Source organism: Loxodonta africana, chromosome 6 (assembly GCF_030014295.1).
Source record: "Loxodonta africana isolate mLoxAfr1 chromosome 6, mLoxAfr1.hap2, whole genome shotgun sequence".
Taxonomy (NCBI): domain Eukaryota; kingdom Metazoa; phylum Chordata; class Mammalia; order Proboscidea; family Elephantidae; genus Loxodonta; species Loxodonta africana.
The window spans coordinates 40,548,947-40,564,408 of NC_087347.1; the positions used below are offsets into that span (position 1 = coordinate 40,548,947).

The following is a 15,462-nucleotide window of genomic DNA, read 5'->3' on the forward strand; positions in this document are numbered from 1 at the left end:
GAATCTAACTGGTTCCCAAATCTGTGATGGTAAGGGTCAACAACTAGATACAATGACTAACCTTTCTAAAAAAAAAAAACTTTTCTAACCAGTTATATTTAGTCCAATGACCTTCGTAATATATGGTCCCAAAATATATAATATAGTGCTAGAATATATAGTCCTAAGACCTTCCTATCCAGTTATAGTCAACATTCATTGAAGAAGGCACTGGGATAATGTCATTTAATCTTCAAACAATCCATATGAAAGAGGTATATATACTTTTATTCCCATTTTACAATGAGGCAACTGAGGCTTTGAAAAATTGACAAATTCTACCCGAGGTCCTAGAAAGACCAATCTATAGCCTCAGGTCCTTCTCAAATTGAGTGTGTATGCAATCTCATGATTTTTACAATATACCTGTGTCTGTATCTCTCTTCTAAACAACTTATCATACTGTAATTATTTGTTTATGAGATGGTTTCAGCTATTAGACTGAGTTCCTTGAGGGTCAGGATTGTTTCTAAACTTCTTTGTATGACCTATGGAATATAATAGATGCTCAATAAGTTTCCTATAAACACTGGTGAATACATGTTGGGGAGTCAAGGCCACTTAACTGGAGTGTTGAGCTATTTGTCACCTCAATTTCACAGCTGAGGTATATCAGCCAAGAAGTAAATATTTAGTAAGCAGATAACTAAGTGCTTAGTATTGCACTGGACCACAGAAACTCTTATTTTGTATCCTTAAATCTAAAAGGACACATTACTTGTGAATGTCTGAGGGGGGAAGAAAAGAAAGAAGCAGTCTCTAGGATTCACCAAGAACATGTAATTAATTCCCTTTCTTATGTGGGTTCCCAGACTGATAGATTAGGGAATTCTCACAGACAGGGTATACTTTAATATCAGTAAGATATTTGACAATCTTCCACAATGTTTGGATGATCTGGAGAATGCAGACTGGATAACAGTAGACTGGATTAATAACTGAGTGAACACTCCAAAGAATGTTGATTAACGGAGGTCTCAGGTAATGAGTTGCAGGGATTGTACTTGACACTGATTAATGCTCTTATCAATGACATGGATGAGTACGCAATGATTAAATATGAGGATGGTATAAACGTAGGAAGGATAGCTAATATACTGGAGGACAAAAATCAATATTTAAAAAAAATCTTCATTGTCTACAACAAAGGGCTAACCCTAATAAGAAAATATTTAACTTGAATAAAGAGAGTATACTACATTAAAAGAAAAAAAAAAAAGTACACATACAGGATTTTACAGAATATATTGGGGAATCTGGCTTGAAAGAAACTTAGGTGAAAAAAAAAAATTGGAAGTTTAGTTAAAAAGTGCAACTCAAGCCAATAATGACATGGCTGATATAAAAGCTTATTAGTAAATATAAAGGATTTTAAGACAGAAGGATGCAAGAGTACTATTAGTTTCCATGATTTTCCAGCCATATCTAAATACTGTGTCCACTTCTGGATTGCCATGTTTAAAGGAGGGCAGAGATAAACTCTGAGTGTATTCATGAAACTGCTACGAAGAGGGCTACAGGAGTAGACTATAATAGAAGAAATGATTAAGAAAATTGGAGCCATCACTCATCTGTCCGTTTGTCATACTGTGGTGGCTTGTGTATTGCTATGATGCTAGAAGCTACCAGTATTTCAAATACTAGCAGGGTCACACATAGTGGACAGGTTTCAGTTGAGCTTCCAGAATAAAGCAGACTAGGAAGAAAGGCCTGACAATATACTTCCAAAAATTCACCAATGAAAACACTGTGGATCAAAACAGAATATTGTCTGAGATAGTGCTGGAAGATAAGCCCCCTAGGCTTGAACACACTGAAAATACACAGTGGCCACAACAATGAACTTAAACATATCAATGATTATGAAGATGGTGCAGGGCTGAGCAACGTTTTGTTCTTTTGTACACAGGGTCACCGTGAGTCGAAGCTACTTGACAGCAAATAACAACAACAACAAAAAAACAAGGCAACTGGAAGAGTTTACTCTGAACTGATTCTAATACTGACAACACAATGACCTTCTCAAGGTCAGGCGCTGTGTGTGTTTTTCATCCTTGTAAGGCTAGCTCTGAGCACAGAGCCCAGCACGTGTTTGGAGTTCAATAAGTGCTAATGAAGGTGGTCATGGAAGTCACTTCAAATATCTGAATGGCTGTTAATGGGGCTTAGATTCTGCATCCAGGTAAGGCCAATGCAAGATCCATGGTGAATGCTACACGGATAAAAAGTGATTTTCTATCAATTAGAGTGCTCTGAAAGTGAAAAAGGATGCCTTGTGAACTCTTGTCACTGGAAGTATGCCAACATAGATGGAGTTACACCTTGTAAGGGATTTCGTGGGGGAGATGCCCCTGCTGAATGGGATGGAGGGGTTGACTACCTAAGGTCTCATCCAACTCTATGATTCTGTTAAATCATTTATTTATTCCCAAAATGCTTATTGAGTAGAGACTGTACTTCTCTAGGAGCTAAGGAGATAATGGTAAGCAAAACTAGGTGTACACAGATCTGGGCACATCTATACCCATGGAGCCTGGAGCTGAGATGAATGGTCTCCAAAATGAGCCATATGCATTCCATTTGGGGGCAAGAAGAAAATATTAGAACTTCTACTTATTATTAATTTCTATATTTAGTATATTTCATCATGCATATAACATATTAGTGAGGTAAGTAAGTATGTATCATTTAGTATACATATTTATATACATATTTTGGAAGCTTACCAACCAGCACATTTTTTTACTGATAGGGTGTGTGTGTGATCAAACAAATTTGGCGCTCTCTAGTACAGTCAAATAATCACACAAACTAATGGAAAACCACAACTGTGGCAAGTGCCACACACATCTAATCACCCTACTTGGGATTATCTGCTTCCAGACATAAAGCTTTAATGTTTATGTGCTGTGAGGGGCCCTAAATATTGGTGCTTCAGTGGAAGACTAACACATTATAAACCCTAAGTAGTTGTCAGGCTTCAGGGGACAGGATTTAATTCATGCTATGTTCAAATCCTGGAAGAACCAGCCGTTATAATCCAGACATATGTCTCTGTCATGGTGGCAGGGCTTTTCTTTTCAACCACCATCATTTACAGATAAATCATTTATAAATCATGTTTTTGTAAAGGGATTGAAGATTTAGGTCCAATCCCTGAGAAACACAAAGATAAGAGACAGAAGTTGCCTGTACTAGGTAGCCACTGTGGGCCATGATATGTTCCCAGAAGGTACAGATCTATGACAGGTACTATGGCCAGGTTTGAACATGTATGTATAAGTATACAAAACCAAATCAAACCAAATCTACTGCTGTCAAGTAGATTCTGACTCATAGTGACACTATGGGACACAGTAGAACTGCCCCACAGAGTTTCCAAGGAGTGCCTGGTGGATTCGAGCTACTGACCTCTTGGTTAGCAGCCGTAGCTCTTAACCACTAGGCACCAGGGTTTCCATGCATAAGTATAAATACAAATAATTATAAAATGTAAAATCGTGTTTAACGATCGTTACACGCAAAGTCATTAATAATCCTATTTACATCACCTGTCCGTCGGTTTGATGTATCGTGTTGGATTATGTATTGCTGTGATGCTGAAAGCTATGCCACTGGTATTTCAAATACCAGCAAGTCCATCCATGGTGGATAGGTTTCAGCAGAGCTTTCAGACTCAGACAGATTAGGAACAGTGGCCCCTCTACTTCTGAAAATTAGCCAACGAAAACCTTGCAGATCACAACAGAACCTATTATCTGACTCGCTTGCTTTGGACGCGTTATCAGGAAGGATCAATCGTTGGAGAAGGCCATCATGTTTAGTGAGGCAGAGGGTCAGGGAGGGTGAGGGAGACCTTTGCTGAGGTGGACTGGCACAGTAGCCACAACAATGGACTCAAGTGTGTTAGCGATCGTGAAGCTGATGCAGGCCAGGCAACATTTCACTCTGTTGTATCATTTACAGGTGAGGCTAAACTGCCCATGCCATTCAATGGCTTACTGTGCTCCAGGATTATATCTTACTTTAATACCCTTCAGTGACCCTTTTCCTATCCCAGCCCTGGCCCCAGTGCTCTCAGGATGAAGTCCAAACTCTTCAGCTAGGCCTCCAAGGCTCTGTCATCTGCCTGCTGCCCAGCTCTCTGACCCTCCAGTTTTCTCTCTGCCATTTGCTCCTCTCACGTCAGGTTTCTGTTTTATTGAGATTTTTTTAGTTCCTCTAACACACCATGCTTCCTCTTACCTCCAGGCTTCCGCACACGCTGCCCCTTGAGCCTCAAACTCAACACCTCCAGCCCCAATAGTTACCCTGTGCTTCCCTCACAGTACTGCTTTTCACACTGTGCTCTAAGTGTGGGTTTACTCTTCGTATCCTCGCTAGCCTGGAAGCTCCATAAGAAGAGGAACGTACTTCTCTTTCTCCTTGCTCCCTAACTTACCATACTCCTTCAGGAAATTCTGGCCTTGTACATGCTAATTATTCTATAAGGAAAACAATTTTTCCACTGTACCTGGTCAATTCTTATTGAACTTTCCAGAACAAGTACAAATATCACCTCCTTTTGGAGGCCTTTCCTGACTAGCCTAGGGGAAGTTAGCAGCCTCGTTTTCTGCTATTTACATTGCAGGCCCTTCCCGACTTATTTACAATGCGGTTCTGTTCGGACCACTCCGTGGTAAGTCGGTTCTGATGTAAACCTAACACCACATTTTTTTCTAAGTTTTAATTATTATTGCCTTTTATTATCAGTACCTTTTTAAATCTGATCTTTATTTGTCTCTGGAAGTTGGCATGAGAATAATAACATCAGCAAATTGTGTGGTGCACATTGTACAGAGTGCATTTTACTAACGATATGAAAAAACTGGATGTCGTAAGAGCGGTTCATTGTGACTCGAATACGTAGTAAGTCGGGGACTGCCTGTATATCACAATTATCCATTTCCATACGTGTTTCCCTCCTCCCCAACTAGACACGCCCTCTTCATGGACTGGTGCCATATCTTAGCCACCTTTATATCATCCCCAGAGTTTAGCACAGTAGCTAGAACACAATAGGTGCCAAATAAATACTTGAATGAGTGAAGATGAACAGATGAACACATTAATTAGTGCACCTTCTAACTGGAAATGTACTAAGTAGGCTTAGAACTCAGAGCTCCTGCTTATGAACATAGGGCCACTACCATAGCAACTCTCTTCTTGAGACTCTGGAGTAAATCTGGAAAACAATCTTGTTTGCATCTAGACTCACCTGGTCCTAGGAAGATCAGGTTGGTTCAGAATTTCATTGACAAAAACAGTAACGATAATAATAATGATGACGAGGGTGATGATAGCTAACTTTACTGGATGCTTAGACAAAAACTGCTTGCCTTAAGACTTTAAGAGTGAGGAACGATTTCAGGGTAATCCTTAAATCTAATTAAAGATAAGAGCAAAATAAAGATAATTCTGAGTATAAAGAGTCACACTTTGATCTACTATCCAAAATGTGACAGCCTAAAAGTCCATGAAAGGCAACTTTATTTATTAATACAAAGGAGGCAGAGCCAAAAGTAAGACTATTACTGATATGTATAATCCTACATTGGGCAGTAAATAACTTATTTTTTCCTGATATTATTCTAGAGTGGCTACAGTTAAGATTATTCTAAAAAAAATCACGCCTGGTTAAATCTACATGGGTGAAAATTAGCTTAGTATAGAGTTTCCTAAGTAGTGGTCCAAAGAATTACTTCAAGATCTGGAAAAAAAAGAAATTGCTGACAAAAATTTAGGGAGCAGTAAGTGCTGACTGTCATACGCTTCCCCTGGACGTTTACAACATACATTAGTATACTTGGGGCATAAGAAGACTGCAGGAAGGAAACCTGTTCTATGTGGCCTAACCTAGAATTTCCCAGATGTTTTTGACTAGTAACTCTTTCTTTTTTTTTTAATAGAATGCTTATATTTTTTTCCATGAAATTAGTATTGGGAAATACTAGCTTGGGAGGTTCATAGAAACAATCTCTCTGTGCTGGGGATTCTAGCAATGGGCATATGTAAAGAGGATTCCTATGAAGACCTGTTTGATTTAGGGAAAATCAGATTGATTATAACCCACTACCCACTGCCGTCGAGTCGATTCCGAGTCATAGCGACCCTACAGAACAGAGTATAACTGCCCCCATAGACTTTCCAGAGAGTGCCTGGCGGATTCGAATTGCTGACCTCTTGGTTAGCAGCCATAGCACTTAACCACCACACCATCAGGGTTTCCAGATTGACTGTGGTCTGGGCCAAAAGAGACTCATGCCTAGTATTCATAACTACATGATAACATTCAAGCCTACATGAAGGTTGGGGAGAAAAAAGCCTCCTTTTTACCAGTGATTTGAATTAGCAGTTTCGTTATTATGGCTGTATCACACAGTCATAGGAATTTATATTTTCATTTTATCCCAAAGAAAAACTTGACCATCTTTCTTTAATACTATCAACCTGAAAGCTTGACAGTAAGGATTAAGAATTGCTCCTTCCTTCCCACTTGGTTATTGGAAAGGCTCTGAAAGGTAATCAGTCTTGTGAAGCTACACTTTACAGTCTGCATAAAAATGCCATGATTTCCCTTCCTCTCCCCAACCTAATTGAAAGTGTATAATATCGCCCAGCTGGGGAAACGTAAACGGTAAACATATGCAATATATCACACTATCACACAAAAGCTGGTTACTAATAGGGTCTGGGTGGTTGTCAGAACCAAAAGAAATCTGGAAAACAAGTCTTTTTTTCATCTAGAAAGAGAGCTCTTTGGGATTGACACTTTCTCCCCACCTCCTCTCTCCAGATTTCAAGCCATGGTCAGGTTGGGCCAAGGTCAGTCAACCCATTCCTTGTGTGTGTAACTCCAAGGCTCACCTAACAATGTGTATTGACTAAAACTGTCTTAAATCAGACTTTCAAGAGATGAGGCATTTTACTTTTGGCAGGAGGCGGGGCTGGAATCATCATGTTACCTACCTACTGCAATTGTACTGACAGATGGTCCTATTATCTCTTTCCTTAGCTGCTAAACCTAAGGATCGTTGCCCTTGTCACCTCTTATCTTTCTCTACTTCATCAAACTCCTATTGCCAAGAATTTCTCCTTTTCTTCCTCTGCTCATCCATGAGTATCCATAAAGGATTACATATTCCGTGAGTATAAAATCCCCAGGTCTCTTACTTTTCAGAGTCCCCGGCACTTCTGCTGCTGTCTATAATTCCACCTCAATACATCTACTTGAGAGTCATCCTTTTCTATTGTCTGACTCCTGACCTCCAAGCATCATGACATCTTCTTGGATAAAGGCTTTCACTGTGGGGCTGTTAAGAGAAAGGACAATATTCCTCCAAAGTTCTCATCATTAGTTCTCTGTCACAATATTCCTTCAAAAATTGCTCCCTGTTGCACCATGTATTCAATTACTACTATTCATTCATGCCACCTTATAACTGGCTATTGCTTTATTTTTTGGTGACTGGTACCTTAATGGGAGGTCAAAGCACAGCACTTGTCTGAGGCACCATGTCATTTCAGTCTTAATAGATTGAAGGATGCTTTTTTATCTGTCTCAGCTGTAGCGATGATGTAGAACTTTACTAAGTGAAAACTACATTCATCTTTCACTAAGCTGCATTACCTGTCAGCTGGAGCCGGTGGATGGTAGGGCTTGTTGACCTTGGCGTAGAGACCCTCTAAATGGTCCCTCTCTGGAGACAGTGGACGACTATCCCGAGGGTAACCAAGTGGTCCAGGACGAGGTGGAGATGGAGACCTATAGATACTTGCTGACGTACATGGGTCCCGGAAGTGATTCACTCTGGCATAATTCGGGTCCATTTCATCATCATCCATGTCATGCACTGATCCAATTGCACTGGTAGTGTAATCAGCAAGACCTCTTGCCTGCTTTTCCCTGAGCTCCTGATGTTTTGCTCCAATCCTGGAAATGTAAAACAGGTAGCAGAGATGCATGTAAGTTTTATATGCTAATATACTGAAACAGTCTCCTGAATTGATGTTAACTCTTCCTAGTCAGTCTCTTAGCTGTCACTTTCCTGTTTACTCAAGATCACATCATGCAGAAATGCCAACGGCATAGTCCATAGATTAATTTTAGATCCCTGACCTTTGTTACTGGGTTTTTATTTTCATAGTAGTGCTATAGGTATTTTGACATCTTGCCCACTGGTGACTGGGCTGATTGCAGAGTTAGAAGCTGATTTTCATTAACATTCTGTCTCTACGAATGGGATGTATTTGTGTGAACAGAATATCTTTGATGTGATTTTATGAAAGTCTTCCGTGGAGCAGGGATATGTATATGTTGAAGAGCCCATTAGAATTTTACACTTTTTCTATGATTTCACTATTTGGTGCCCTTGAAGTTCCAGTATATTCTTCTAAAGAAGAGAGCTTGCAAAAATTGATTTAAATATGAAAAAGAAATACAGAGGCTTTCTGGTTACTAAAAGCAGTGGGACCAGAGGTAATTTATAAGAGACTCTAGGTTTTTTGGTTATACAAATGGGGATCATTGTCTCATTAGATAGGGGCTATAGACAGAGTAAAATAGTGAAGAAATTAATAGGCTCCTGACAGAGATGAATTGGCACATATAAGTGAATTAAACACCATTACTGGCAGAACCCCACAGCACTAGAGCCTTAAGTGATATTACAAAACGCTGCTGCTAATCAGTGCCAAGGCATAGACTACTGGGAATGGGAGTAGAAAAATATACTCAGGTAGATTCCAAATCCATCTGAATTTTGAGACTTTGACGTTTAATCTGGAAAGTGTTAGATCAGCTCTTCTAAATTCCCAGTTATGTGTTAAAATGGAAAGGCCACTGTGGCATATTATTGGACAATGGTGATCCCGGTGGTGTTAGGTGTTCGGCACTAATGAGGGAGGAGTGCGGTCTTGCATCACCAGGTAAACAATGGCCATGGTGTTGAAGACCAGAGAAGGAAGACGGTGCTGGTTCCGGTGGATAAAGAAGAAATTAAGAAAGGATGGGACAAACCTGAAGTCCTAGGCTCAGGGAATATGAGAGGGCTTTGGGCTAGAAGGAAAAGATCTGGCCCGGAAACATCTATAGAGGACCTGGATGGGAAGTAGAAAAACAAAAAACTAAAATCCCTCAGTATCTTCTCTTCAAACAAAACCACCTGTTTTTGCACATGGCAGCTAGGTTTATTTTACAAAACATCAGGCCCTTTGTAAAAATCTTTAGAAGGATCTTTCAGCGTATTTTCTCTTTTGGCAGAACAGCATTTTTTTCTTTCTTTCCTCTTTTGTTTTTTTTTTTTTTTTGGAAGTAGACAGGAGAAGAAAAATAGGGGAGGGGAGAAAGAAACAGTAACAACAAAAAAATGAAGGTATAGGACAAAAAAAAAAAAAATCTATCCTCAAGCCACTACAGATGAAAATAAATGCCAGGATACATTATTAAATTTCTCTTTTGACTAGGCCAAACCACATATCCTACACATAAGTAATTAGAAGAATTTATATTTTTGCAAAAGGCAGTTTGAATCTCCAAGGGATTTTAAATTAAGATGAAAGTGAGATTACACAGTAGGGCACTGGTTAAGGGGCCCTGCCCGTTCCCTTTCAGTGCACGTTAGACCTAGATTCATGGATGTTTGTTCTGAATCATTTTTGATAAAGATGATAACCTGCTTCATTCTGCAACAAAACCCATCTTCCCAGGGACGGTGCGGACCCCATTATCAGAGAATGCTTGCTGCAGGATGATGATAGGGATGAATTTCCATTGCAAATAGAGCGAAGGATATCAATAAAGTTAGGGGGTGGGGTTCTGTGTGGTTGCTTTCCCTCATAAAGTGGGGTGTCTTCAAGAGAAATCATTCAGTAGAAAGATGAATATCTCCTGGCTGCTGCACGGGGCTACACTTGTGCATTTAATGGCAGCGGAAAACACCAAGCTTGATTTTTAAAAATCACAGGAATAAAACACTGGTATCTGGCCCAGCAGATTCTCATTTCATCACTTTTCTTTCTTAGATGTTTGCTCATTAATTAAGCTTACTGAGTATGTAGAGCTTCTCAGAGGAAAAGTACTCCCTGTATGCAAAGCACCATTTTATTTTTCCTTTCTAAAACAAAACCAAATTCCTCCTTGATCCTCTTTGCACCACTGAGTGCTTCAGTAACTAATTCCATATTAATCACTCAGTAGGTGAAATAGTAATTTCTCTGAACCATCATTATTATGCCATATATCAGGGTCTCCCTGTGTGGAGGAGGACAAGGCAATCTCTGTAAAGGGGTGTATGGAGGCAGAAGAAACTCTCTCAAGAGAGAAATGTCAAGGAAATAGTTTTTTTTTTTTGGTTACTCTGACTTTCCCTCCCTGAAATTCAGTGAGAATTTGTAATTGTTTATAATTATTTCCACTTGGAGGTCCCCTTACCAACTGGAACTCAATCTCATAAAACGTCTATTTTTTAAATAAAATAAATATATATAAGCCCATTGTCATGGAGTTGATTCCAACTCATGGCAACCCTATGTGTTAAGGAGTAGAAAGAACTGCTCGGTAGGGTTTTTTGGATGTAACTTTCACTGAAGCAGATCTCTAGGACTTTCTCCTGCAGTGCCACTGGGTGGGTTCAAACTGCCAACCTTTAGATTAGCAGCTGATAGCAAATTGCTTTTCATAACAGCTCTTGATATATATCTCTTTTATCTGATGGGACCACCAGCTTCCAAGTTCTCCCCAGCACAGCTGCCTTTGAATTATTTAAATCTTCCCTCCTTTTTTTGCCCTTCCCTACCAAATCATGGTTGTTTCTTTTTCCATAACACCTCTTGGATGTCCTCTTTCATTTCTACTTCTTCAGCCACAGACTTGTGTTCATGCCTTTATATTGTCTAGATCTGCACTGTTCAACTTCGTGGCCATTAGTCATATGTAGCTACTTAAATTTAAATGTGAATTAATTAAATTAAAAGTTCAGTTACTCAGTTGCACAAGCCAAATTTCAGTTGTTCAATATCCACATGTGGTTAGTGGCTACCAAACTGGACAATGTAAATATACACTAATTTCATCAATGCAGAAAGTGCTAGTGGATTATGCTGGCCTAGATTATTCTAAGAGCTTTTAGTATGTTACTTCACCCCATTTTAATCTATACCTTAACAGGTTGCTGGAGCCCTGGTGGTGCAGTGGTTAAAGAGTTCAGGCTGTTAACCAAAAGTTCTGCAGTTCAAATCCACCAGCTGCTCCTTGGAAACCCTGTGGGGCAGTTTAACTTTGTCCTATAGTGGGAATAGGCTCAACAGCAATGAGCTTTAACAGGTTGCTAGAATAATCTTCCTCCAACAACGTTTTCATCATATCATCATCTCTCTAACAGGAGATTATAATAAACGAGTTCAGTAAAAATGTGGTTACTTTACTTCCATCCCTGAGATCTTAAAGCAATAAACAATTGAGAAATTGAGAAGAAAATTCCATTTACAATGGAGTTAGAAGACGGCCATAATCTGATACTATGCAATGAAATTTCACTCAAAATAAGGGAGAGAGTCCCAAACAGTACAGACAACAAAATGTACTTAGAAAAATATAGTCTGGGGGGTAAGGGGTAAAAAAAAAAAAAAAAAAAAGGGGGGGGTAGGCCCCTGGAATTTGGGTATAAATTTATGTGAGGATCCAACTTCAGAATGGATAGGAGGCAGTGCTAGAGGAGATTTATGTTTTCTGAGCAGATCTCCTTCCCTGAAGGCGAAGAAATGGGGAGGAGGATAGATGCATCATCGATGTGCTCTGTTGGTGATGGAAAGAGTTAACAGAGCATAACTTAGGAGACTTCACTGAGAAGCAGGCTAACCTCTTGTCAGAATGATCTATTCTCCTTAAATTGAAGACCACAAAAAGCAAGCCCAAGGGGTAAGCACACTCAACAAATTTGGCAAGAAGGTATTCTGAGAGAGTATACAGAATCAGAGCTGCTGCTAACTTTAGATCACTATGTCCATATTATCTAAAACTATATTTTAGCACAGATTTTTTTTTATTTCAAATACTATAGAACATGAAATTTAGTGGACTGTAATCAGCATTAAAAATGTAAATATGATACGAGGGAAAACATTAGAGTTTATTGCAGATAGTAAGCCCTGGTGGTGCAGCGGTTAACAGCTCGGCTGTTAACCAAAAGGTCAGTAGCTCGAATCCACCAGTTGCTCCTTGGAAACCCTATAGGAAAGTCCTACTCTATCTTATAGAGTCTCCATGATATGGAATCGACTTGATGGTGATTATTTTTTTGGGAGGGGGTGATTGGGGAGGTAAGCATAAGTAGGAAACCCTGGTGGTGTACTGGGTAAGTGCTATGGCTGCTAACCGAAGGGTCGGCAGTCGGAATCTGCCAGGCACTCCTTGGAAACTCTATGGGGCAGTTCTACCCTATCCTATAGGGTCGCTATGAGTCAGAATTGACCTGAGGGCACCGGCTTTGGTTTTTGGTTTTAAGCATAAGTATGGTTACAAGAAGAAGAAAAATCAATTCATCTACAAATTCAGGCTGCCTTCAAACAAGAATACAGGCAAAAGAAAAACTCAAGACAATAAAGCACTTATGGGCCTTTATTGAAAAACTACTTAAAAATGAAATGTAGCAATGAAGAACTGCATCAAAATGAAGTCAACCTGTTGAAGTGGTGAAGTGAAAGGTCTATAGTAGATCAACATGTTTACTAAATACAAAACTAGGGCTAGACATTTTTGGGAAAAAAATTAAAGAAAAAATATTATAATATGTAACTACATAAAATGATATCAGTAATGAAAATCAGAAGCCAATAAGAAGGAAGCAAGTTAGGAGAAGGTTACCATTATCACCCAACTGTATTGATTTGCTCATAATTCAAAGCAGGCATCAGTAGTTACAGTTTAAAGTTAAAAACCAAAGACCAGAGGTCCAAGTATACTAAATATAATGACTAATGACCACTAAAAGAACAACGATCAGCAGAGGAGAAATGCACAAAACAAAATCCAGCCCATAAAGTTGAAAGCAGAAAACAAAAGAAGCAGTAAAACAGAAATAACACAAGATGGCAAAATTTATCTGGTAATAAGTATAAATGGAATGAATTTCTGTATTGTAACTAAAGAATCTCAGATATTATTAAAAAGAAAAAATACATTTTGTGCTATTATAATAGTGAAAAATAGTTGTTGTTGTTGTTAGGTGCCATCGAGTCAGTTCCGACGCATAGCGACTCTACACACAACAGAATGTCCTGCGCCATCCTTACAGTCGTTATGCTTGAGCTCATTGTTGCAGCCACTGTGTCAGTCCACCTCGACGAGAGTCTTCCTCTTTTCTCCTGACCCTGTACTTTGCCAAGCATGATGTCCTTCTCTAGGGACTGATCTCTCCTGACAACATGTCCAAAGCAGGTAAGACGCAGTCTCGCCATCCTTGCTTCTAATGAACATTCTGGTTGTACTTCTTCCAAGACAGATTTGTTCGTTTTTTTTTTTTTGGCAGTCCATGATATATTCAGTATTCTTCGCCAACATAACAATTCAAATGCGTCAATTCTTCTTCGGTCTTCCTTATTCATTGTTCAGCTTTCACATGCATATGATGTGATTGAAAATACCATAGTTTGGGTCAGGTTCCCTTTAGTCTTAAAGGTGGCATCTTTGCTTTTCAACACTTTAAAGAGGTCCTTTGCAGCAGATTTACACAATGCAATGAATCGTTTGATTTTTGACTGCTGCTTCCATGGCTGTTGATTGTGGATCCAAGTAAAAAAAAATCCTTGACAACTTCAATCTTTTCTCCATTTATCATGATGTTGTTCATTGGTCCAGTTGTGAGGGTTTTTGTTTTCTTTATGTTGAGGTGTAATCCATACTGATGGCTGTGGTCTTTGATCTTCATTAGTAAGAGCTTCAAGTCGTCTTCACTTTCAGCAGGCAAGCTTGTGTCATCTGCATAATGACATAATGAGTCTTCCTCCAATCCTGATGCCCCATTCTTCTTCATATAGTCCAGTTTCTGGGATTATTTGCTCAGTGTACAGATTGAATAGGTAAGGTGAAAGGATACAACCCTGATGCACACCTTTCCTGACTTTAAACCAATCAGTACCCCCTTGTTCTGCTTGAACAACTGCCTCTTGATCTATGTAAAGGTTCCTCATGAGTACAATTAAGTGTTCTGGAATTCCCATTCATTGCGACGTTATCCATAATTTGTTATGATCCATATAGTCGAATGTGCTGTTATAATACTGAAAAATGGTAAATAGCCTAAATGTGCATTAACAGGAGACTATGAAAAGAAATGTTGTTGTTAGGTGCCCTTGACTCGCTACCGACTCACAGCGAACCTATGTACAACAGAACAAAACACTGTCTGGAACTACGCCATCCACACAAACCTTGCTGTTTGAGCCTACTGTTGCAGGCGCTCTGTCAGTCCATCCCCTTGAGAGTTTTCCTCTTTTTTGATGACCTTTTACTTTATTAAGCATAATGTTCTTCTCTAGGGGCTGGTCCCTTCTGATAACATGTCCAAAGTAGGTGAGAGAGTCTCGCCATTTTCCTTTCTAAGGAGCATCCTGACTGTACTTCTTCTGAGACAGATCTGTTCATTCTTCTGGGAGTACAAGGTATACTCAATACTCTTCCCCAACACCATAGTTCAAAGGTATCAGTTCTTCTTCAGTCCTCCTCATTCACTGTCCAGCTTTAGCATACATATATGGCTTGGGTCAGGTGCATCTGAGTCCTCAAAGTGACATCTTTACTTTTCAATACTTTAAAGAGTTCTTTTGCAGCAGATTTTCCCAATGTAATATGTTGTTTGATTTCTTGACTGCTGCTTCCATTGATGTTGATTGTGGATTCAAGTAAAATGAAATCCTTGACAACTTCAGTCTTCCTCATTTATCATCATGTTATTTATGGTTCAGTTGTAAGAATTTTTGTTTTCTTTATGTTGAGTTGTAATCCATACTGAAGGCTGTAGCCTTTGATCTTCATCAATAAGTGCTTCAAGTCCTCTTTGCTTCAGCAAGCAGGGTTGTATTATCAGCATGTTACAGGTTGTTAATAAGTCTTCTTCCAATCCTGATGCCATGTCCTTCTTCATGTAGTCCAACTTCTCCGATTATTTGCTCAGCATACAGATTGAATAAGTGTGGTGAAAGTATACAACGCTGAAGCACACCTTTCCCAATTTTAAACCACACCATATCCTCTTGTTCTGTTCGAACAACTGCCTCTTTATCTATGTACAGGTTCCTCATGAGCACAATTAAGTGTTCTGAAATTCTCATTCTTCACAGTGTTATCCATAATTTGTTATGATCCACACAGTCAGATGCCTTTGTGTA

General features: G+C 39.3%; 1 protein-coding gene across 4 annotated transcripts in view; it reads right to left on the bottom strand.

Moving 5' to 3' along the window:
• PARD3B (par-3 family cell polarity regulator beta) overlaps positions 1-15,462 on the bottom strand; it is a 1,162,629-nt gene that overhangs the window by 173,407 nt on the left and 973,760 nt on the right. For 3 of the 4 annotated variants that reach the window (XM_003406115.3, XM_003406117.3, XM_003406116.3), the window contains one exon: positions 7,709-8,011. The exons of the other annotated variant lie outside the window; for it this stretch is intronic. In XM_003406115.3, coding sequence (XP_003406163.2) covers positions 7,709-8,011 — 303 coding nt within the window. The remainder of the gene's footprint in view (positions 1-7,708; positions 8,012-15,462) is intronic. 4 annotated transcript variants of the gene reach the window in all.